The sequence below is a fragment of the Danio rerio genome, chromosome 8 (genome assembly GCF_049306965.1).
Source record: "Danio rerio strain Tuebingen ecotype United States chromosome 8, GRCz12tu, whole genome shotgun sequence".
NCBI lineage: Eukaryota > Metazoa > Chordata > Actinopteri > Cypriniformes > Danionidae > Danio > Danio rerio.
The window spans coordinates 16,585,523-16,610,949 of NC_133183.1; the positions used below are offsets into that span (position 1 = coordinate 16,585,523).

The window sequence follows — 25,427 nt, forward strand, 5'->3', positions numbered from 1 at the left end:
AGTTATGTTGTGATCACAACTTGTTTTATGTATTTTATTAATGTATTGATTTTTATTATTATTATTATTTGATATTATTATTATTCCTGCCTAATATAACCAGGCCACCGATATTCTTTACATGTACTCTCTGGCCTTTAAAACAGAATATTCCTCATGTAACTTAATGATTGCTTATAATGAAGGGGCAGCACGAGTGTTAAGACTAGAGCAGTGAGTCTGCCTAACTGCAGACATGCATTCTTGCAACACTAACTTTCAGAAAAGCTATACTAATATGAGCTCAAAACGCTCATGCTCATAATTAATCTACGTTCATGATTATATTCATGTATATGATTATTGTTGTAATTTTCAATCAATTCCATGCGTGTTCAAAAAAAAGGTCAGGAGAGGTTTTTCTTCAATGTTCAAAATCTTAACAATTTATTGGATACAAATTAATAATTTGATTCAAAGAATTCTGTTATCCTCAATGCAATGCAAAAGTTACATTGAGGAGGCGCACAACCACTTTCTTTTCCTGACTCCAACTTATATAGGCAGCTGATATTAACATGTGGAGTTTCGTCAAATTCGTCATTTGTCAATCATTGTCCAGTCCATATGAATTTACATGAATTTAATTTTGCACCAGCATTTATCTACTTCTGCAAAAATGCTAAATAGTATGCACAGCATCCCACACACAACAGTAGAAGTTGTTAATATATGACCCTTACATGACCAATACAAATAATTGTTTGATTAAAAGAAAAAGAGACAAAAATAATAAAAAAATTATTCCTATTTTCTAAAATTTTATATCATAATTTACAATAAAATCCTCTCAACTGTTAAACTGTTAAAGCAACTTAATATGGCGCCAAATAACTTGCTGCATTTATGAATTAAATTATGAAGAATGCTGAAGATCCTGCTTTTGCTTTTTTCATTTCCACAAGTTATTTACAATGACTTTAAAAAGTGAGTTCCTGCAAATAATGCGATATGAAGCTACTGTATGCACATTGCCATGGGAAGTATCTATTGTGTTTTTGATGGAGTGGTCATAACGATTAATCTGTAATTGATCGTTAATTTAAATCAAGATCGATCACAGGACTTTGTTGAAATTGACATCCATACAGACCAACTATGTTATTTTAAATGAAGTAGTTAGAAAACAATCCTTTTCCTGCGAGTTTGGATCCGTCATATCGTATCATTCTCGTCACTCCTGCAGCTCAGAGATGCTTGTAACAGACGCGCGGTGCTTCCCACATATCTGTAGCATAACATGTCCAGCTGAACTAAACTGATTCTTATAAAAATGATTTAACACTTCCGTACAAGCCTATGTATTGCACACTTAACTTAGCCCCCCGTTCCCACGGCTTCAACGTTAAGCATGCCTAGGGCATCCAGGCAGAAAAAAATAGGTTGTGTGGTCATACATTGGCCAGATATTATTATTATTATTAATAATAATAATAATTATTATTATTATAATAATAATAATAATAATAATAAATACATAAATAAATGCTACATAAATTAAAGCAAAAAGATAAGTCGTAATCACGACATAACAACTTTTTGTTATGTCAAGATCAAAACAAAACGAGAAAAAAAATATTTTTAAGCATGGCCTCTTACGACATCCGTATTTTACAGTTTAATTTTGACCTTTTAAGTTTTAAAATAATCATATTCTCAAAAGTCAAACCATAACTTTTCATCTTAAAATTTTGGACCTAATATTTGTAATTATATTTCATCTCTATTTTTGTGTGGCAAAAATGGTCTTCTATGAATGTCATAAATGTGCCATGTGATTGTGTTGAAAGCTTAATTATCAGAAGGTCATCTGCATGAACATCACCTCCCTGGTTTCCACCTTGCATGATGCTTCTACCTTTCCAGACTTCCCCACATTTGCAGCTTTTTTGCCATCTCTTTATTATTTGTTTTCTGGCCTCGTAACGGTAGTGCTTTTAGAGACTTGTGTTCTTTCTTTCTTTCTTTTAGAGGTTTGGAAGGGTTTATTGATGTGGTTTTTCAAGGTTAGACTTCTAGGTCAAGATTATATAACCAGTAAGCAGTTACACACAAGCCTAGATGTCTTCCTGTGCTCTTATGTGTCTTATGCTCTTATTTTCTATCTCTCCTGGTAGCTTTTTTCTGCTTTTTTCTTATGAGCTGTGATATAACGCTAGGGTTTTTAAGTTGGTTTATGTTTGAATCTCTGTTGTGCAAGAGCGCTTGTGTTTACGCCCAGTATCTGTGGCTTCTGCTTTGAAACGCTCTACACCCCCTATCAGTTGCTCATGCGTATTGGCTACGTGTTTTTGCTTACGACGTGTCCTTTTGCCACTTTACTTTTCCTCTATGGATTCTTATTGAGTAATAAAGTAATAAAAAAGGAGATTTTTTTACTTTAGGCTGTAAACCTTGCTGCAATTCAATTCTATAACAATAATTCTATACATAATACACTTGATTCTGTTATAGTAAGTGTATTTTTAAGTAAGGACTGAATGTCTTTCCTCCTCCCCGTTTTTCTCCTCTCTCTAACTGCGTAGGTGCCTGAGCACAAAGAATTTAGCAGTGTGATGTGCCCCACTAGCATGCAGGCTGATCCACTGCAAGTGCCAGGAAGAGGCGTCTCTATCCGAGCCTCTTCCATGCCTCGCCTGGCGGTAGAGCCACAGGTACTGCCTGTGTTAGCTTAGACTTGCGCTGATAACTAGCTGCTTTCTCTAATCCTACACTGTGATTAGCATCATTGTGGGCATTGGTTCCAAAGTGGGAATGGAAGCAGTGGGTAGAAAGCTGTTGTTTTTCATTTGGTGGGACTGTGATGGCAATTTTTACTGGAAATGTTCCCTTAAACCAACTTCTGGTGTGTTTATGTTGCAGTGATTATAAAAAGGTTATTTATGAAAATATAACAATTAAATATAATAAAATAATTAAATATAATTTTAATAATGAATTATACACAGAAGGCTACATCAATATCAGTTACACACACTGTCAATGATACATTATTATTATTTTTGCTATATTTATATGTTTATATGTTTCAGTATAAACAGTGCATCCAGAAAGTTTTAACTTAAAAATTTTTTTATTTTACAGCCTTATTCCAAAATGGATTAAATTAATTGACTTCCTCAAAATTCTACACACAATACCCCATAATGACAATGTAAAAAAAGTTTTTTGAAACTGTTGCAAATTTATTACAAATAAAATATCTGAAAAATCACATATACATAAGTATTCACAGCCTTTGCCGTGAAGCTCTAAATTGAGCTCAGGTACGTTCTGTACCACCTGGAATTTGCCAAAATGCATCTGAAGGACTCTCAGACCATAAGAAACAAAGTTCTCTGGTCTGATGAGACTAAAATTGTACTCTTTGGAGTGAATGCCAGGCGTTACGCTTGGAGAAAACCAGATACTGTACAGATTATTACCAGGCTAATACCATCCCTACAGTAAAGCATGGTGGTGGCAGCATCATGCTGTGGGGATGTTTTTCAGATGCAGGAGCTAGAAGAATAGTCAGGATAGAGGGAAAGAGGAATGCAGCAATGTACAAAGACATCCTGAATGAAAACCTGCTTCGGAGTGCTCTTGACCTTAGACTGGGGCGACGTTTCATTTTCCAGCAGGACAATGACCCAAAACACACCACAAAAATATCAATGGAGTGGCTTCACAACAACTCGGTGAATGTCCTTGAGTGGCCCATCAGATCTAAATCCAGATCTAAAACCAGATCTAAATCCTATTGAACATCTCTGGAGAGATCCGAAAATGGCTGTACACCGTCGCTTCCCATCCAAACTGATAGAGCTTGAGAGGCTGTGTCAAGCTTGTGGCATCATATGCAAAAAGACTTGACGCTGTAATTGCTGCCAAAGGTGCATCAACAAAGTATTGAGCAAAGGTTGTAAATATTTATGTACATGTGATTTTTTTTTATATTTAATAAATTTGCAACTATTTTGGTTGTGTGTAGAATTTTGAGGAAATAAATGAAATTAATCTGTTTTGGAATAAGACTGTAACAAAAAAAAAAAAAAAAGTGGAAAAAGTGAAACGCTATGAATACTTTCCGAATGCACTGAGTGAGTGTGTATATATATATATATATATATATATATATATATATATATATATATATATATATATATATATATATATATATATATATATATATATATATTCAGTTTAATGACATACATTTTATATATATATATATATATATTTATTAAATTTTTTAAGTATTTTTATACTTAGAATTAGTACATATTATATATGCTTTAAATGTTGTCAAATTTTAGATAGTTGATTAACTGGTGTGCCTAAAGTTAACCTGTATCACTTTTTAATTTAGTGAGGATGCTTTAACCAGTTTCCAGAACCAGCCTGACTTACTAGTTATTTTTCCAGCAGGGAATGATGGGAGGTGGTAGTTGCCTTCATTAGAACCTAGCTCAGAAAACTTGTTTATCGAAACCCATTTCACATACATCATGTAGTCTTATTTAATGTAATGTATGTATGGTTTCAAAGAGAGTGAACATCTTGCAACATAACATAATACAGTATTTGTGTTTGTGTGTGGCTGTTTGTTGATCTGTGTGCTCTGTTGGGCTTTGTATGGATCTTCTGTTTATTTTCTGTATGTATTTGTGCATTGCACATGTACAACAGGCCTCTTTAGAGAACAAACTGATGAAGCGCTCATTCTCCACCATCGGGGATCAGTGTGTAAATGGTGACTGGCAGGAAGAGTTCTCTCTGGAGAGGGTGAGTCCTGACCGGCTGGAGAGACCCAGGCAAAGAAGCTTCAGAGGTCAGTTTGCATTAAAGGATGCAGTTGGTACTAAAATTGAAAAGAAAAACAATCTTTGTATAGTATCAATTCAATTCATCTTTATTTCTATAGCGCTTTTACAATGTAGATTGTGTCAAAGCAGCTTAAGATAAAAGTTCTACTAAATTGAAACTGTGTCGGTCCAGTTTTCAGGGTTCAGTGTAGTTTAAATTTCACTTTGCAAAGTCCAAACACTGAAGAGCAAATCCATCATTGCACAGCTCCACAAGTCCCAAATCAAGAAAGCCAGTAGCAACAGTGGCGAGGAACAGACTTTACCAACTTTGACGACTTTGGCGAAAGTAAAGGGAAAAAAAAAAACCTTGAGAGAAACCAGGCTCAGTTGGGCATGAACATCAATGTGCATGTGTTCTGTGTTGATACCACGTTTATGTTTAAACATGTGCTTATGTCTGTGCATGTGCAGGTGTCAGGTCAAACCTGCGGGAGCCAGTGGACAAAGAGAGAGGACGGTCTAAAGAACGAAGACACCTGCTGTCTCCAGATGTGTCTCGCTGCAACTCAGAGGAAAGGAGTCAGTCTCAGGAGAGACGTCATTCTCCATCGCCCAGTGAGGGGAGGAAGCACACAGCTCTCAGACAGGTGAGGATACAAACACGTGCACACATACTGGAGATGCCAATTCCCATGATAAATCAGCATTTAATGATCAGTTTATTGAATTGTAAGATCAAGAGATCATCAAAGATCATCAATGCAAGCATCCTCACTCAAGGGAAAAGGCTTGTAGGATTGTAAAAAAAATAATCATTGATTAATAATTTAATAAAACCCTTAATGGTGTATTGTACATCTGTTCATATACTGTATGCAAGTAGTTTTTGCTACTGTAAGTACCAAATTTTCTTCCTCAATGTGCATATAAGATATTATATTAAAAGGAAATCTGGAGAATGCAAAAAGGCCAGCATTTATTCAAGAATGTGTTTGTTTGTTATTTGATAACTTCATCAGTCTGTACATACCTCACATTTTTATTTTACCATGCTTTTCTTGTATCCGATTTATCTTTTACATTGGTGTCATGGTTTAGGAATCTCTCTGTTAAGAATAAAAACACACTAAATCAAATAGTTAAGTGGTCTAGTAAGCTGACTGGGGTGTCACTAGCCAGTCTGGAAGCTGTGTACACGAGGCAGCTAAAGAGAATTACAAATTAAATTTTAAGGGACACTGCTTGTCCTGTATACTCAGTTTCAGCTCCTTTCTTCTGGTCTCAGGTTTTTAATATCAAGCTGTAGAACTAAATAATCCCAAAAAAATAAAATAAAATTCATACCAGCAGCCATTAGATATTGCAATAAGGACTCAAGCAGAAGTGTTTCTGGGACTTATATATTTTACATTTTAGAGATTGTTTTAAACATTTGCCCTTAAAGTAGTTGTTGACGTATCCTTTATTGTTTTTATTTTATTTTTATATAAATATTATTATTATTTTTGAAAGAGTGTTCTGTATGTTTATATTTTATGTCCTTATGTCCATGTGTTGTTGTTTTCACTATGTGAGTTTGTTTTGTGTGTATGTGTGTGTGTGTGGGGGGGGGGTACTATTATGAAATGAGGACTCTTGACTGCACACCAAATCTACTTTCAGGTATAAATAAAGTAACCTAAAATAACCTAACCTTACATGGATCATTTTATTCATGAGCTTAAATTACTAGTTAAATAAGATAATTTCAGATTATTATTCAGAGAATTTAAAAAAATGATATATTTTACTCATGTAAGCTCTCTTGTATGTCTTGAACGTAAGCTGCTGTTTTGGACAAATGTTTTAGTCATGATTTTTGTATTCCATCACCCCATTGCTGATACAGTTGTAATCAGAATCATTAATTATTAATACTAATAATAATTACTAATAATTTAGGAGGGTTAATAAATCTGACTTCAACTGTATTTACCCACAAATGTTTTCTTGTCCCTGTAGGGAAATAATACAGGCAGCCCTATTGCCTCCACGTCTGATTCAGGGACGCCTCGAGGACGCCGCCAACTCCCACAGACACCCTCTCGCCCTCGGCCTCATATCTCCTACTCTCCTTTAGTGTGCCGTGCCCATCCAGCACCAGGGGATGATCGGCCACGAGCTCCACCCGCAGAGGAAGGAGAGGAGCCCACTGCAACCGGCCCAGGCACCGCCATGGCCCACTCTACCCCTCACCGCTACATCTCAGAGCCCTACCTGCCACTGCAGGAGGACGTCAACAGTCCAGACTCCAGTGGTGTGGAGGAGACTCTCACTTTTGAGGCTGCAATAGCAACCAGCCTGGGCCGCTCTAATACCATTAGCTCGGCGCCACAGCTACGTCACTCCTGGCAGGTGCCTAATGGACATTTCCGCAAACGACTAGCACAAGCCACAGCTGGGACGTCCGGCTGTGAGCTTCTCAGTGACACCGATGAGGATGACCGCTGTTAGGGGCAAATTCGGTGTCACCATAAGGGGCTGGATTGATGCCTCTGAACTTTGTGCCTCAGTCCAGGGAAAATATGCCTGTGTGTGTTTATTTGTGTGTCTGTGAATGTGGAGGTGTGTAACCATCTCAGAAGAAGATCTCATAGCCGGATTGTGGTGAAAGGTTTGAATGATCAAGTCCTAGCATGAGCACACTGTGGTTTAAGATCAGGTTGGTGCCCTTACTCTTTCTCTTGATGCACCATCCTGTTGATAAAGTGCAGGCTTATGCAGATTCGGGCCATTGCCAAATGCACTCAGGTTTCCAACCTTGACATATTGAGACACCCCCATCAGCAGAAGACATGAAAAACAGTGTTTACATAGTTCTTTCCTAACATGGTATATATAGCAACATACATGTGAAAACTATGTCTTCTTGATTTTCAGAGGCTAATGGGCAGAGAGTAGCCAGAGCTTTGGCATCCAGATGGTTTTACTACCTGTGTTGTTGGTTCATTTAGGAGGTACACACTCACGCACATACATATCAAATACACACACTCAGACCACAGGCAATGATGTTCAGTCTGTCTATGACGGGAGGTAAAAAACCCCTTTAACTGCATATCAAAATAATGACTGACATTCCATGAAGGGAACGGAGATGCGAAGGGCCTGATGAATAGTGCATGACATTTAATGCAAGTGGATCCAGGTGACGTCCTGGCCTTTAACAATAGAGTCCATATAGAGGACTCATGTACCATATGTAAATGTTACAAATCCAGTATATGTACTGAGAAGTCTCAAAGCCATGTTTTCTGTAAAGAGCCTAAACTGTCTTAAAGATGTTATCTTTTGTGACACGATGATCATGTCCTATCTATTTGTAATGCAGTCTATTTGAAATGGATATGATTCACATGCTCCATGTTATTTTTGTTTAGACTTTAGATTTTTGACCAATTTCTATTTTTTATATCAGGACAAATCCAGATATTTCTTGGCCCTTAGGAAATCTTCAAAATGTCTCTTTTAGGTGAATTTCGCTGAGCATGTCAGGGTCACTATTTCACTCTGAAAAAATGAGGACAAGTAAATTTTGGCATGGAAAATTATTACATTTTTTGCATTGCAACATTACATTTCATACAGTAAATTCAGAAAACAAAATATGCTGTGTAAGTAAGTAAGTAATGTTTATTTATATACCGCTTTTATTGTGTATGGTCATACCCCCAAAGTGCTTCACAATCATGAAATGGGTCTCTCCACACCACCACCAGTGTGCAGCATCCAGTTGGATGATGCAACGGCAGCCACAGGTCAATGGCACCAGTGCGCTCACCACACACCATACATTGGTGTAGTGGAGAGACAGTGATACAGCCAATTCAATGGATGGGGATGATTGAGAGGCCATGATCGTAAGGGCCGATGAAGGGAATTTGGCCAGGAGGCCAGAAATGCCATGGAATTTTTTTAATGACCACAGATAGTCAGGACTTCGGTTTAATGTCTCATTCAAAAGTCGGCGCCCACTGACAGTTTGGTGTCCCCTTCACTTTTTACTGAGGCAATAGGACTCTCACTGACCGCAGGTTGAGCGCCCCCTGCTGGCCTCACTAACACCCCTTCCAGCAGCAGCCTAGTTTTCCTATGAGGTCTCACATCCAGTTACTGACCAGGCTCAACGCTTAGTGAGTAACCGGTCTTGGGCTGCAGGGTGATATGGCTGTGAACTTTTGCGAAATGAAAGCATGCATAATATTATTCTCATGAGAAAAAACATCTGTATTCATTCACTGTAAAACCTGAGGTTATCTGCGCCAAACCATTTAAGTTTTGAAACAATATGGTTTGAGTACTAAAAACTATATGACTATGACTATCCATAGAGTCATATACACATGTATTATTTGTGCTGATAATTTTTATTGTCGAACTTTTAGAGTATTAATAACTTAAACATTTTATGTTCAGTTATCAGATAAGTTCAACAAACTAAGTCCAAACAACTATATAGCTACTCAAAAGGTTTGGTATTGCTCCTAGTTTTAGAGTTAAGTTAACACAATAAATATAATTCATTCATTCATAACTCCTTCGTTTTGAGTTCTGCTAAATATGATTAGTTCATGAGTTATCATAACTCTTTTTTTATTGAGTCAAAGTAACCTTTTAAAAAATTTAACTAACTTATTTCTTTCATTCATTTTCTTTTCGGTCGAGTGCTTTTATTCTGCCATTTCCAGCATATATTTCACGCAGCAGATGCCCTTCCAGCTGCAACCCATCACTGGAAAACACCCATACACACTCATTCACACACATACAATACGTACAATTCCGCTTACCCAATTCACATGTAGCACATGTTTTAGGACTTTTAGGGAAAACCGGAGCACCCACGTGAACACTTGGAGAACATGCAAACTCCCCACAGGTGCTGCCCCTGATTTAGTGATTTTGACACTAAATGCTTAGGTTTTACAGTGTTGCAGTAATGAGAATTTGGAGGAAATGTTAATAATGTCACAAAAATGATCAATAATCGGGTTTCTATGCATATTATAATTTCAGAAGAACAGCAACAATAAAAAACCTGGGTAAAATATGACCTAGGCCTGTTTCAGTGTGATTCACCACTGTATTTTGATTAAGAGAATGGGGAAGCAGTTACAAATAACCTTTGTCATTTGTAATTTGTAGTAGATTAATAGCTTGGGTTAGAAACTCAACAAGTCCTGGATTCCCCTCTGATGTGCTTGGTATTGCAGATATTCAGAATGTTTGTTTAGCCTGAATATGGTGGAGTTGGAATTGAAATGTAGCTGTAGGAAATGGACGTAAAGTATAATATTAGTCTACAGAGAAACATAGCCAAAGTAAGGAACTGATTTTATTGGTTTCCAAAGATGCCACTTCTGACCATCTCTTCACTCAATTCCACACAAGAAAATACTAAGAAAATCAAAAATGATAATTACATATCATTTTTATTACTTTGAAAAAACACTCTGGTTAGTTTTTTTTATATCCAACATCTTTAAAAAAGCATCAGTTTCCCTAAAGAGAATTTCTGTATCATGTGTTGTGTTGTAATTTGTTTTCTTGACATGTTTCTGAATGTGAATAGTGAGTATTTGGTACTCGTTTTTCATGGCCTGCTGGGGGTAGCTGCCTTGTGAATTATATGAAATAAAAAAAAAGATTTCCGTTGCAGCTCAGTCTTTGCTTCCTAAATCTTATTACTAATGTTTTGTGTGGCGTTTTAAACAGTTTGTACTTGACGCTGTGCCCTGTTTTAGTGACTAGAGTTGATGCTGTTTTCAGTCAGCTCTGAGGGTGTTAAAAACTATTTCTTCTCTCCTATATGGCCCTATTGGCAGTATCACAGTTATTTATAAACTCCATTTCAAACTGTGAGATTCTCTATAGCGCTTCAGCTTCGTGTTGTTGATGATGATTTACTGCTGCTGACTATATTTGGCCTGTCCCACTTTCCTGGAAGCACAACCATCTGCTTTTCTACAAAAAAAAGTGAGAATGCCCACAAACATGCTAAATATATAACAGTAAACTGTAAGGATTATTTTAGAAAGAATTGAGGAAGAGGTTACTGGTGATCCCACGCTAGATGGATGGATGGATGGATGGACGGATGGATGGATGGATGGATGGATGGATGGGCAGACTGATAAATAGATGGGAGATGAACAAATGGATGGATGGATGGATGGATGGATGATGGATGGATGGATGAATGGGCAGACTGATAAATAGATGGGAGATGAACAAATGGATGGATGGATGGATGGATGAATAAATGGACAGATGTATGGCAGACTGATTAATAGTTGGAGGAATGGATGGATGCATGGATGGACAAGATGAATGGATGGGCAGATGGATACAAAAGATGGATAGGCAGACTGAAATAGATAGAGGGATAGAAAATGAATGAATGGACGGATGGAAGGATAGACTGATTGATAGACAAATGAATGGATACTGTAGATGGACAATGGATGACTGAGCAGACTGGTATATGGATAGATGGATGGATGGGCAGACTGATAAACAGATGGAGGGATGGACGAATGGATGGATGGATGGATGGATGGATGGATGGATAGATGGATGGATGGAAAAAGTGTTGGATGGACAAATTGATAAATAGATGGATGGATGGATGGATGGATGGATGGACAAATAGATGGATGGATGGGTGGATGGATGGATGGATGGACGGACGGAGGGACGGATGGATGGATAGATTCATGGATGGATGGATAGACTGATTGATAGACAAATAAAGGGATATGGACAAGATGAACGCATAAGCAGGGGAGGGGTATGGAGGGGTCGAGAAATGGATGGACTGGATGAATGTATGGATAAATGGATTAATAGATGGACAAAATGAATGGATAGGCAGACTGATAAATAGATAGATTGAAAAATGGACAAATAGATGGATGGACAGTTGGATGGACAAATAGACAAAATGAGAGAAAATGGATGTATTGAAGAATAGATAGACAAAAATAGCTTAAGACATTTTATGTACATCATTCTATTGTTTTAAAAGGTTTTTTAAAGTTTAATCTATGAAAGCTATATATACTATTCCATATGTTTTGCTAACCTGACATTTTCCCAAGAACTTTCAATAGGATATAAATTCTATAGGCCTCCTGCAATCACACACAAAAACAGTTTTGAATCTAAACTGCTACTGACCCTCACCGACCGCCGAAAAAAGAAGAAAATATTGTGTCAGGGTATGAGAAGAGTCCATATAGACATTTCTCAGTGACAGGTGAAGCGTTCTGCCTTTTATGTTTATGCGCAAGTGAAGCCAGAAGCGACGCATAGAGCTGAACCTGTTCCAGGTGCTGCCAATCTGCCTGGTACATCAGGTCAGCATATGTGATGGAGACCACCATCTGCTCATCACATCACTGCTGCTGCTCTAAACCAAAGCATCCATCAGCCAATTCATATTTGTTTGCATGTAGGAGCTGACACATTTTAAGAAGGGACAACAACATGCATTTTTTTCTCTGTTGATAATCAATAAAAAAAGATTATAAATACCTGATACTTTCATATGCTTCAATTCAATTTAATTCAATTAATCTTTATTTCTATAGGGCTTTTTAATGTAGATTGTGTCAAAGCAGCTTAACATTGAAGCCCTAGCAAACTGAAACTGTTTCAGACACATTTTTAGAGGTGAAGTTCAGTTTAGTTTAATTCAGTGTGGTTTAAATTTCACTGCTGAAAGTCCAAACACTGAAGAGCAAATCCAGTGATGCGCAGCTCCACAAATCCCAAAACAAGCAATGCAGTGGTGACAGTGGCAAAGAACAAACTTCACTAAATGACGAAAGTGAAAGAAAAGAAAACCTTGAGAGAAACCCGGCTAAGTTGGGCATGACCATTTCTCCTCTGGCCAATTGTCCTGTGCAGAGCTGCAGTCTAGGCACTGAAGGCTGAAATACCTTGGACGTTTAATGTGGAAAAGCTGCAGGTGTGATTGGGTCACCGGCGGATGTTCAGGCTGGCTCCTGGGATCAATGCGAAGACTCGATTGTCACTGGGCCTTTTTCAGGAATCATTCTCACTCTCTCCACTCTTCCATGACCACCACAGCATCTGCTTAGGATATGGCCTGATCCAGGATTATGGAAAACTCGGGAATGATGAAAAACAGACTACATAAGTGTAGATGTCGTTCAAATTATAATGTATCCAGCTCTGGTGGATCTAGTTTTAAACTGACAGAGTGAGTCTTCCTCCCAAACTGTGCTTGGAAGGATGTTTCAGAGTTTAGGTGCCAGATAAGAGAAAAGTCTACCACCTACAGTTGATTTTGATATTCTGGGAATAATCAATTGTCCAGAACTAATTGAGCGTAGTGGATGTGAGGGACTATAATGCACCAGGAGCTTCCTTAAATACTGCGGAGCTAAGCCATTCAGGCGTTTGTAGGTGGTCAATGAAATTTCAAAATGTTTATGATATTTAATAGGGAACCAATGCAATGATGAAAAAACTGCAGTAATATGATCATATTTCCTTGTTCTCACGGTATATACATTTTAAACAAATCCCTTTTTAATTACCATAACATTTGATTGAAGATTGAAAAGTTGTATTTGTTTGTATTTGACATTCTCCACATGACACTTTCCTTTACTGAATGTACTTGTCAGGTCTGTGGTAAACCTAACATTAGTCTGTGAGCTGGAGTTAGGTGGGGAAAGCATCACTCTCTACTGTAAAAGCAGAACTTTTGATTCATCACAGCTCTTGAAAGTGATCTTCTGAAGTGTGTATTTAGTTTTAATTATATTTATATATTTAGTGAGAGATTTAGTGAGATTTTCACAGATGCTATATTTTTGTATGTATGAATGTACTGAATTGTATGTATGAGGTGGTTTAAATGTCTGTGTTTTTCAGGTCCTCTGATGACTACACTTCTAACAGTTTTTTTATGCAGAGAGGTTTGATTGTTGGTGCAGCTCGATTTCATCATCCCTCGAATCTGCTAATGAACGACAATAATGCAATATTTTTCATTACAGTTTTTCTCAATTGCTTTGGTACATTTCTTAATATGCTCTAAACTCGAAGTGCAAATCAAGTTCTGAAGTTTGCTGGAACTTCAGAACTTTATTTCATGTCTGAAAAATGTAATTAATTATCCAAAACATTTTTAATTCATGCTTCGAAATCTATTTATGGTGTCAGTAATTTGGCTATGGCCACCAAAACATAGTATTTGTCATTGTGTGAGCCAAAATTATTAGTTGTTTTTTCACCATGATGGTCCGTGGAAATTAAAATAAAAAAAAAAATCTGATATATGTTGAAAAGAGTAAATAGTACATAGAAAAAATATGAGCATTTGTATTTATACAGTACATTTATTTTTGTTCAGCTGTATTACATGCAAAAGGCAATCTTGGTTGTCCAATTAATGTATTGTACATTTCATATTTCTCATGTTACCACAAATACACACCAAAAACTACAAAATATCTATCTATGAAAAAATTACTCTTGATGGACATCCTGTCGCTCTTGTTGGCCTTGCATAGATTACATGTCTTCCATGTGCTCTTCCACAAGCATGATTCTGCAGTTCAGGGAAAAGGGTAGTGATTGTGATTGTATCTACATATACAGTATTGAAGTAAATCAAAGTTGTCTTACTATAAGACAAGAGTGGGTGTTGCAGAATAGTTTTTGGACATCTTTGATGAAACATTTTGATCCACCTCAAACGTTGACTGCAGTACTACTGTATATATGCTCCCAGAACTGATTGGTTAAATTGTTGATTCAAATTGTATTGCAATTATTGGTCATTTACCAATTTGACAGACATTATAAACAATGTCAATATCAGATATTTATAGTGTGAACGTGTGTATACAAATGTTTGATAACTGAATAGATGGTTTTGAGTGTGATGACTTACACAATGAAAAATGATTGAGAAGTTATGAGAAGTTTAACAGTTTAAATGAGAATCGGCTCATTATTTTGATCAACAATCCATATGCTTTTAGTTTTTGTCCAAACTACAGAAATTTGTACTTGCAGTTTGCACACATCCACCAAAGCATTTCCAATTTGCTTAAATCAATAACAAATGCCCATCTAAAGTGAGAAATAAGCTAATTGTTCAGAGATCTAAACTTATTGTTTTGAAAAAAAAAATTCTATAAACAATTGAGCCAAAGCAATTGACCTTTTTCAAAATGCTCTTCTATATTTAGTTGCACCAGTTTGACAGTATTACGACTTTTGTTTGATACTGGTTTGAATGCTGTCACAATTTATTGCACGTATTTTCATACCATTACATGACTTTCGTTTTGATTTTGTTGTTAGAGCCCACCTAAAATCACACTTGCATGATGGTGTTCATTAAAATAGCATTTTAATTGAAATCTCTCACTGGGCAGTTCATTTAAAACAGAATTTTTGCCACAGCTAAACTGACTAGGCTGTAAAGTGACATTAATTGAAATGTTATTTCTCTAGTGGCATGAAAGAGCTTTTACACCACATATTTGTGTTCATGTTTTCAGTGGTGTCACATTTGCGCAGGACCAAACTGATTATTACAGAGCGGAGATTATCATCTAATAGACTCTCATACCTCTGGGAGGACCAGGCAGCCATGATCACACCCTTTTACTGTAAGTTACACACTCCTCTAAACACCTTGTCACATTCCTCACCCGAGTCACAGTGTGAACCGAACAGACACGCTCACATATGCTTAGGAAAGAGCGCTATAGTGATGAGGAGAGAGCTTTTCGACTGCTCTTGCTGTGAATATGAGTCACTGTGGAGAACTGTGAGCTTATGGCCTCATGCTTTAGATCTAACAGAACTGAATAATAATATATATGAAACTGAAGTGGTGGGATAAACTGACAAGCAGATGGATAGGTAAAAAAGATGAATGGATGGATGGATGGATGGATGGCCAGATAGATGATAGATTGACAAACGGATGGATGGACAGGCAGACTGGTAGATGGATGGATGGATGGATGGATGGATGGATGGATGGACGGACAAAGGGATGGATGGATGGATGTCTGGATGGATAGATGTCTAAATGGATGAATGGATGGATGTCTAGATAGATATATTGATGTCTAGATGGATGGATGGATGCATGGATGTCTATCTAGATAGGTGGATGTCTAGATGTTTGGATGCATGGATATCTAGATAGATGGATGGATGGATATCTAGATAGATAGATGGGTAGATGTCTAGATAGATGGATGGATGTCTAGATGGATGAATGATGGATGGGTGGATGTCTAGACAGACAGATGGATAGAGGTCTAGATTGATGGATGGGTGTCTAAATGGATGGATGGATGTCTAGACAGATAGATGGATAAAGGTCTAGATAGATGGATGGAGGTCTAGATGGATGAATGGATGGATGGATGTCTAGATGGAAGGGTGGATGGATGGAAGTCTAGACAGATAGATGGATACATGGATGTCTTGATGGATGGATGGACAGACGGATGGATGGATCTCTAGATGGATGGATAGATGGATGGATGGATGGATGGATGGATGGATGGATGGATAGATTGATGGATGCCTAGATAGATATATTGATGTCTAGATGGATGGATGGATGCATGGAAGTCTAGATAGATGGGTGAATGTCTAGATGGATGGATGGATGTTTAGATGGATAGATGGATAGATATCTAGATGGATGGATGGATGGATTGGTGGATATCTAGATGGATGGATGGATGGATAGATGGATGTCTAGATAAATAGATGGATGGACAGATGGATGGATGCATGTCTAGATAGATAGATAGATAGATAGATAGATAGATAGATAGATAGATAGATAGATAGATAGATAGATAGATAGATAGATAGATAGATAGATAGATAGATAGATAGATAGATAGATAGATAGATAGATAGATAGATAGATAGATAGATAGATGGATAGATGGATAGATATCTAGATGGATGGATGGATGGATTGGTGGATATCTAGATGGATGGATGGATGGATAGATGGATGTCTAGATAAATAGATGGATGGATGGACAGATGGATGGATGCATGTCTAGATAGATAGATAGATAGATAGATAGATAGATAGATAGATAGATAGATAGATAGATAGATAGATAGATAGATAGATAGATAGTTAGTTAGTTAGTTAGTTAGTTAGTTAGTTAGTTAGTTAGTTAGTTAGTTAGTTAGTTAGTTAGTTAGTTAGTTAGTTAGTTAGTTAGTTAGTTAGTTAGTTAGTTAGTTTGAAGTTCCTCAGAGAACTGCTCCTTTTGAAATGGTGCCCAGAGGTTCTTTAGAGGGTTCCGCCACCCTTGCAATGTGAAGAACCCCAAAAAGTGCCTCCAGGAACCTTTACTTTTTACAGTGTAGTTGCAGTAGTGAGGTCTGCATTGCTTTGCACTGAGCTGTCATAGAGAGTTTGTATGGTATGGTACAGCCCATCTTTGGCCACTTTCCAAGTACACCTCTGTTTTAGTGTCCTTAAAGAGTCCAAAACTGACCATACCTGCTCCTGAAGTGCTCACGGACCATCCAGGCTGTCTCACTCTGAAAGCAATGCAGGATTTGGTACCACTGTTCAAACTTCTCTGCTGCATAGTAAGTGTTTCTCTTACCCTGATTAACAACTACAATTATATATATTTTATTGGTAGCACTTGTTGTTTTAGTCTAAGCATTACAATACAGACTCTTGGAGCCAGATTTACTAAGAGCTTGTACCAGCACAAATGCTCTTTTACCATTTTTGGTATTAAAAAAGCATTTTTAATTGCTTGTTGTTTAAGTTTAATTGACAGTTCTTTTTTGTTTGTTTTTGTTTTTTGTCTTTAATTTTGGTGCAGATTCAACTTTTTTTCTCTTTTTTAAGTCACAACATTTACAGAAGATAAATTTTTACCTGCTTAAGCATGGTTTTTACCAAAATCCGTAGAAGCCGTTTTTCTGGTATTTACATTACTTAACCCTCTTGGGTTGGGTTAAATGTTTTGGGTTCAATTTTAAACATTCAGTAAACAACTGCTTTTTGAAAACATACTACTCTGTTTTCTGTTATTTCAGTTACTTATTTATTTATTTTTTGTTAACTGCAGTAACTGTGCACATACTTTATTAACACTTTAGTTTTAGGGCCGATTCTTACTTTTAATTATAGTATCTTATTATTAAGATCGTAAATTTTTACTAAAATGGCAGTTTATTAGAATTATTTTGTGCATAATCTTATTGTACATCCCTACTCAAACTTACTCAATACCTAAACATATGTAATGTCTACCTTAATAACTATTAATATGCATCAAATACATTTGAGTTTATTGAGGTTTATTTATTTCAACCCAGGCTCATTCTAAAAATGTACCACTGTATACATTTCTGGAGACTGCCAAATATGTCCCAGAGTGTACTTTTTTTGCAGTTTTTGCTAATCCAGCCGCTGTGTATGCTTTTTCATATCTCAAATTCTCTCTCGAGAATACTCAAATTCTCTTCTGCTGTTCTCACATAAATCCACCAGAGGTCGCTGTTGACTGGTTGACTGACTGAATGACTGACTGACTGACTGATCAACTGACCCACCCTCCTCCTTCCCTAAACCCAACCAATAGTATTTTAAAAAGCACAGATTGACCCAGTGACCCAGATTGGCTGCATAATTTGCGATCTCTAGAAATGTATATAGGGCTACGTTTTTAGAAGGAGCCTATCTTGATTTATTTTATTAGTTTATTGGGTTTATTGAGGCAAAAATCATTGTTAATGATTTGCGATAGTGAGAATTGTACCTGAATATAAAGTGTGACCGAAAATGCTTACATTATCGTTGCTCGGTTTATGCTGATTACAGTTTAATTAATTTATCCATTACTATATTATAATGAGAACTGGTTTTAGGTCTCCAGTCTGGACAAGCACAGGTGAATGATTCCCTCTATCTGTATTTTGATGTGGTTTGAGCGCAGTGTGTATTCTGTGTGTTAGATCAGAGACCAGGGGCTCCATGTAGCAGCGCTGCGTACGCACAAAAACTTTGTGTACATCAGGTTTCATGCTCAGAATCGCTCACGTTTGGATTTACTAGGGATGAAATGAACGTGGGAATGTGGGCAGCTCCACGCCAGCTTTATAGCTGGCGTACGCATATTTTTTGTGCGTGTCTGTTTTATTTCCATTCGCGACTCCTAGAGGCAGTTGTGTTAAATTGCACTCTACATAGTGTCTTTGAGCCGTGCAATGGCAGCTGTATGAGACAGGTTTATCCAGCAGATATATAAGGTTTCCATACCATTCAGTTGGCCCGCCAAACATTAAAGCGCAATTTGCAGCAGTCGCCTGTTTTCCCAATGTAATGGGAGCGATCTACTGCACGCACATTGCTATAAAGGTGCCATTTGAAGATGCATTTGCATGCGTGAATCAGAAACATTTCCGTTCAATAAATGTGCAAATAAAATATGATGCACAGACTTATTTATGATTCCTACTTGTCTTTATCGTGATAAATAGTAGGCAAAATCTGATATGTAGCGGGGGGGGGGGGGGGGTTGCTGGATTTGAACCGAGTTCATGCTTGAACGTGTCAAAACATGTTGACATGTGTTTTACGAGCTGCGCCACTGAGACTTCTCAGGGTACTAAAGCATTTACACCTATAAATCACACTATTTCTCTTTTTTTTTTTAAATCCACACAGTACGATGTTCAGACTTAACTGTGTTAACCGCATCAGCTAAACTCTCCCCACCCTATTTTTTCCTTTGTTGTTAATTCCAGTAGTACTTTCTTTTTGTGTCAATTTATTGTTACTACACATCACTCATTTATTAGATTTTTCCTTTTTTTACTTTTATATTTGTATTGTTTGGCTCTTTACCAAAATCTGGTTTAATTCCATGTCAACAGCTCCTTCAGGAATATTATTCTCTGGAAAGAAAACAATACTTATTTTCCCCACTGTAAATGTGAATACTTTCTTTTGTAGCAGTGCAATTAATGTTAGAAAGAATGTAAATGTTATTTGTCACCCTGAAGTATACTGAGAATGTAAAGCCATGTCAGTCTCGTTGGTTTATGAGGAAGGTGACTCTCTTTCTTGTGTGACTGTTGCCCCTGACAACCACCGCTGCCATAATCACAGTCCAGGTTTAATGCCGGTCTGGCCATTAACACAAAACAGCTAATTCTCTTTGCAATGCAAACCAGCAGCGGCAGCCTCAACAAACAGCAGCAGCTGTATGAAAAGAAAAGTGAAGTTCAGAGAGTTCTGGAGCCCACGTGAGAAAGACAAACACAGGCTCTCATTTAGTCAAAGCACTGCCTTCAGCTCAATGGCCACTTGAGAGAAAGCGCTCTAACACTGCCTTGATTAAGACTGTACTTCTACTATTAAGGCAAGGCACTGCCAGTGAATAAAATTAACTCCTAGTTATCACTTTACTTCCTCAGTTGAATGGTCGCTTTTTTGTGTTTTACAAATTTTCTAAAATGTTATATTTAAAAATGAAATGACACATTCTTGTTCAGTTTGCATACCTGCCTAGCAAGAAATTCTGAACATATATTATTTTATTTTTTTCAACATAGGCTCATTCTAAAAATGTAGCCCAAATACCTGGAGATCACCAATTATGTAGCCAGAGCTACGTTTAACTGCATTTCATCTTTAAAATGAATGCTACGAGCCGATATGACACTGTTCCTGTTCTCGCTTACCAGCTGACCAGCTGACCATCCGTATGAATGGGTTTTTTGCTGTTACCAGTTTGTCTGGTAGCTTGACATGTACGTTGGTGGACCTGAGATGCAGAGCAGAGTTGACCGCAACAGTGGGGTTTGAGTAAGACAAAAACAAACAATAAAGAAAATATAAAATAAAATAAACAAGTAAATAACAGGCTAAGAATCTGGTAAAATCTGAAAACGTTGTAAAAATCCGGGGGCTTTTTCTGGATTGCTTTTTAAAAGACAGTCGGTTTGGTTTATGGAGGGGGGGGGGGGGGCATTCGGTGCTTTTTAAAACACTATTGGTTGGCTTTAGGGAAGTGAGCGGGTGGGGCTATCGGTTGGTTGGTCAGTCAGTCGACAGCGGCCTCTGGTGGATTTACGTGAGAAGAGCAGGGTCGAATGGCACTCACGAGAGAAATTTGAGTTATGAGAAAGCATACACAGTGACCTTTAGTGGATTCGCGAAAACCTAAACTACAAAAAGATTTAGCTCCTGGGACGTATTTTGCTCTCTCCAGAAATGTACAGTATGTAGGGGTATGTAATCAGAATACGTCTGGGTTGATTTTTTTTTTTTTTTAAATTTTAGAATGAAAGGTTTTTACATAGAGCTTTAGAATTTAGAGTATGTTGTTATCACATCGCAATTAAAAAAATACAGTAAAACTTTAGTTTGTTACGATTCAATCTGTAAACTAATGGCTTATTACCTGTCTGTTATTAAGATATTAACTGTTCATTAGAACTTATAAAGTATGATCTTATTCTTCATCCCTAATACCTACAGTATACTCAACTACTACCTTTTTAACTATTAATAAGCAGGGAATTAATAGTTTGAGTTAAAGTAAAATTAAGAGTTAAAGGATGGATGGATGGATGGATGGATGGATGGATGGATGGATGGATGGATGGATGGATGGATGGATGTCCAGACAGATGGATGTACAGATGGATCTCTGTTTTGTTTTTTCATTTATATAAACATAAATCCCCCCATTCATCGATGTACAATTCACACCCTGGTGGTGGGTGACCCTGATAAATAAAGGGACTAAGCTGAAGGAAAAAGCCGAGTGAAAAAAAAACAGAAAGCCCCTTGAAAAGCGAAGGAAATTCCCATACTCTATGCTAACTTTAAGCTTCAATAAACTGAGTTGACAGATAAAATATATTCCCAACTAATTACATGGTTTCAGCCGTGTGTAGACCCGTGCCATTAAATAATGCCAAACATCCAGTCAGTATTGGGGGAAAGTGTACATGTTTGCAGTACATATCTCAAAGTCTTACAGAGGATGGAAAAATAATAGATTATTTTCACATCTGGGCTTTCATAACAAGGCCGTGAGATATTGTCATGGCAACTGTGGATGAGTCTCACATATTGTTGCTGATAAATGAGCATAAAATGATTAGACTCTAAAATTAACATTCAGCCACATCTGACTTATGTATTTTAACATTTTCTACCTGCCATGTACAGTTGAAGTCAGAATTATTAGTCCCCCTATATTTTTTTCTCCAATTTCTGTTTAACGAAGAGAAGATTGTTTTCAACACATTTCTAAACATTATAGTTTTAATAACTAATTTCTAATAACTGATTTCTTTTATCTTTGCCATGATGACAGTAAATAATATTTGACTAGATATGTTTCATTCATTTCATTCATTTTCTTTTCAAGTTAGTCCCTTTATTAATGAGCGGAATGAACCGAAAACTTATCCAGCATGTTTTTCCCAGTGGATGTCCTTCCAGTTGCAACCCAGTACTGGAAGTAGATATTTTTCAAGATACTAGTATTCAGCTTAAAGTGCGAATTAAAGGTTCTTTAGGTTACTTAGGTAATTAGTCAAGTCATTGTAACAGTAGTCAATTGGATAAATTCCAATTGTCTTGGAAATAATATTTACTTTATGTTTTTTTTTTTAATCCTGGCAGAAATTATACAAATAAGACTTTTTCCAGAAGAAAAAATACCATAGGAAATACTGTGAAAAATATTTGAGAAAGAAAAAAATAATAAATCACTGGAAAGGTCATAATTCTGAACAACTGCATCTAATCTTAATTAAATTAGATGTTATTATGCATTGGAATTATTTTCCATTAAATATCATCCATAATACATTAATATTAAAGTGATTAAATATAACTATTATAGTGTTGAACTGTAAAATATTTTATAATAATTAATAAGATGTCCAAAGACATGAGTTATAGGTGAATTAGGTACGCTAAATTTCCAGTAGTGTATGTGTGTGAATGAGTGTGTATGGAGGTTTCCCACTCATGGGTTGCAGCTAGAAGGGCATCTGCTACGTAAAACATGGATAAGTTGGCGGTTCATTCCGCTGTGGCAACTCCAGATTAATAAAATGAATGAATGCTGATCAAAATGTATTATTTTGGTCTATGTTGAATAGTCTCACCCCCCACAACATTTAAGATCTTGTTCATAGCATAAGTCTTTACATGCAAAATGTCTGTCATAATATTTTGTCTTAATACATTTTTCTATACATTTCCATTAGACTTTTTTTTAAATCTGTCTAGAATGGGTAAATTTCCCTTAGGTGATTCTTGACTTTTTCTAATTGAGGTGCATTTTAAAGCAGATTGGCGTATGTTCACATTTCTGCTTTTGTTTTGTTTTTCTTTGTGCTATGCAGTGCTGTCTTTCCCTTTCTGAATCACAATGCCATGATCTGTCAACAAATTACAAAAAAAAAACAGCAAAAAAAAAAGCCATAGTTTACATCAGAACACCTCTCCAGAACACAGTTATATTGACAACATGACTAAGTAATTTGATTGTCTTATCCATACACAATGACAAGGATTTGTCATTGTGATGGCACTGACACATTCATTGACACTGAAATTTTAGTTTTGATAGATGAACTACGGATTTTGAGCAAAAGACTACAACTACAGTTTTTCTCAGTGGCTTTGGTGTATTTCTCACAACACTATTCACATTTACAGTTAATGCATTTCTCAAAACAATTAGCACAAGCTGCAAAACCTAATTGATAACCTGCCAAAGCGTTACTTGCTCAAAATGGACAGTTCATTCCTCAAAAGCAAGTATTGATGTCAATGAATGTGTCAGTGTGATCAAGATAAAGAGTCCTGACACCATTGTTTATGAACAAGATAGTCAAATGGGTTTGTCCTTTTTCACTATGACAGTTTACTTATTTTTTTTTTTAGAAATATGATGTGCACAAATGACTAATTGTTTTGAGAAATGCATTAACTTTTGTGCAAATGTAAATTGTGATGTGAGAAATGCACCAAAGCCACTGAGCAAAACTGTAATAAAAAATATAATAACAACAGTACTGAACTAATATTTTTAATTCTTTGCTTTTAAAACTATAGACGATTTTGAACTAGAGACATATTATGAATCATTCTCACAAGCACTAATGTATCGATTTGATAGTCATTGTGTATTGCTGCAGTAAACATAATTGATTTCAGCATTTGTAGGTTTTTATTGTGCTCATCATACGTATTTTGCTCTGTACTGAGTATTTGAGATGTTTCTCCTGAGGATCCACATAATAATTTTCAGAGATGTGTGCCTCTGTTTTCCCATATCAGACTGATCATTTTTTTGCCAACTAGAGATGTTTTTCATGTTTTGCAGGGAATTATGCAGCAAATTAGTTTAATAATCTGTGACCCAAGTGATGACCTCAACTGTGCTGATCATGAATCTCCCTGTGCTCAGGAGTCACAGGTAAAATAAAGTTTATATAAAAATTTCGTTCCCTTTTTTTTTTTAACTATCTTTACCCAAGGTCTCTTTTGACGAAATAATCAGTGGTAGACAAAGTACTGAAAGTGGTATTTGTAGACAAATCTAGTATATAAAGTAAATAAAATAAAACTGGGTCAAATATAGACAAACCCCAAACTCAATTAAAGCGGGTGTAGCTACTGTAGATAGATAGATAGATAGACAGACAGACAGACAGACAGACAGACAGACAGACAGACAGACAGACAGACAGACAGACAGACAGACAGAAAGACAGATAGATAGATAGATAGATAGATAGATAGATAGATAGATAGATAGATAGATAGATAGATAGATAGATAGATAGATAGATAGATAGATAGATAGATAGATAGATAGATAGATAGATAGATAGATAGATAGATAGATAGACAGATGGTCGGATGGACGGATGGACGGATGTCTAGATAGATGTTTGGATGGATGGATAAATAGATTGACAGACAGACAGACAGACAGACAGACGGGCGGACGAATGGATGGACGGACGGACGGACAGACGAACGGACGTCTAGATAGATGTTTGGATGGATGGATGAATAGATAGATAGATGTTTGGATAGATAGATAGATAGATAGATAGATAGATAGATAGATAGATAGATAGATAGATAGATAGATAGATAGATAGATAGATAGATAGATAGATAGATAGATAGATAGATAGATAGATAGATAGATAGATAGATAGATAGACGGACGGACGGACGGACGGACGGACGGACGGACGGACGGATGTCTAGATAGATGTCTGGATAGATAGATAGATAGATAGATAGATAGATAGATAGATAGATAGATAGATAGATAGATAGATAGATAGATAGATAGATAGATAGATAGATAGATAGATAGATAGATAGATAGATAGACGGTCGGATGGACGGACGGATGTCTAGATAGATGTCTGGATGGATAGATAGATAAATAGACAGACAGACAGACAGACAGACAGACAGACAGACAGAGAGATAGATAGATA

The 25,427-nt window shown here is 36.6% G+C and overlaps 2 protein-coding genes across 3 annotated transcripts in view; both read left to right on the plus strand.

Annotated features, from left to right (window-relative positions):
* cacna1ea (calcium channel, voltage-dependent, R type, alpha 1E subunit a) overlaps positions 1–10,526 on the plus strand; it is a 201,891-nt gene extending 191,365 nt beyond the window's left edge. For both annotated transcript variants that reach the window (XM_017357424.4, XM_073910150.1), the window contains 4 exons: positions 2,565–2,693; positions 4,711–4,852; positions 5,301–5,476; positions 6,831–10,526. In XM_017357424.4, coding sequence (XP_017212913.4) covers positions 2,565–2,693; positions 4,711–4,852; positions 5,301–5,476; positions 6,831–7,322 — 939 coding nt within the window. In that variant the 3' untranslated portion in view covers positions 7,323–10,526. The remainder of the gene's footprint in view (positions 1–2,564; positions 2,694–4,710; positions 4,853–5,300; positions 5,477–6,830) is intronic.
* A 6,870-nt stretch (positions 10,527–17,396) lies between these two features.
* Positions 17,397–25,427, plus strand: part of si:dkey-21p1.3 — a 46,798-nt gene continuing 38,767 nt past the window's right edge. The window contains exons 1-2 of the mRNA XM_021478389.3: positions 17,397–17,501; positions 24,290–24,382. Coding sequence (XP_021334064.3) covers positions 17,460–17,501; positions 24,290–24,382 — 135 coding nt within the window. The 5' untranslated portion in view covers positions 17,397–17,459. The remainder of the gene's footprint in view (positions 17,502–24,289; positions 24,383–25,427) is intronic.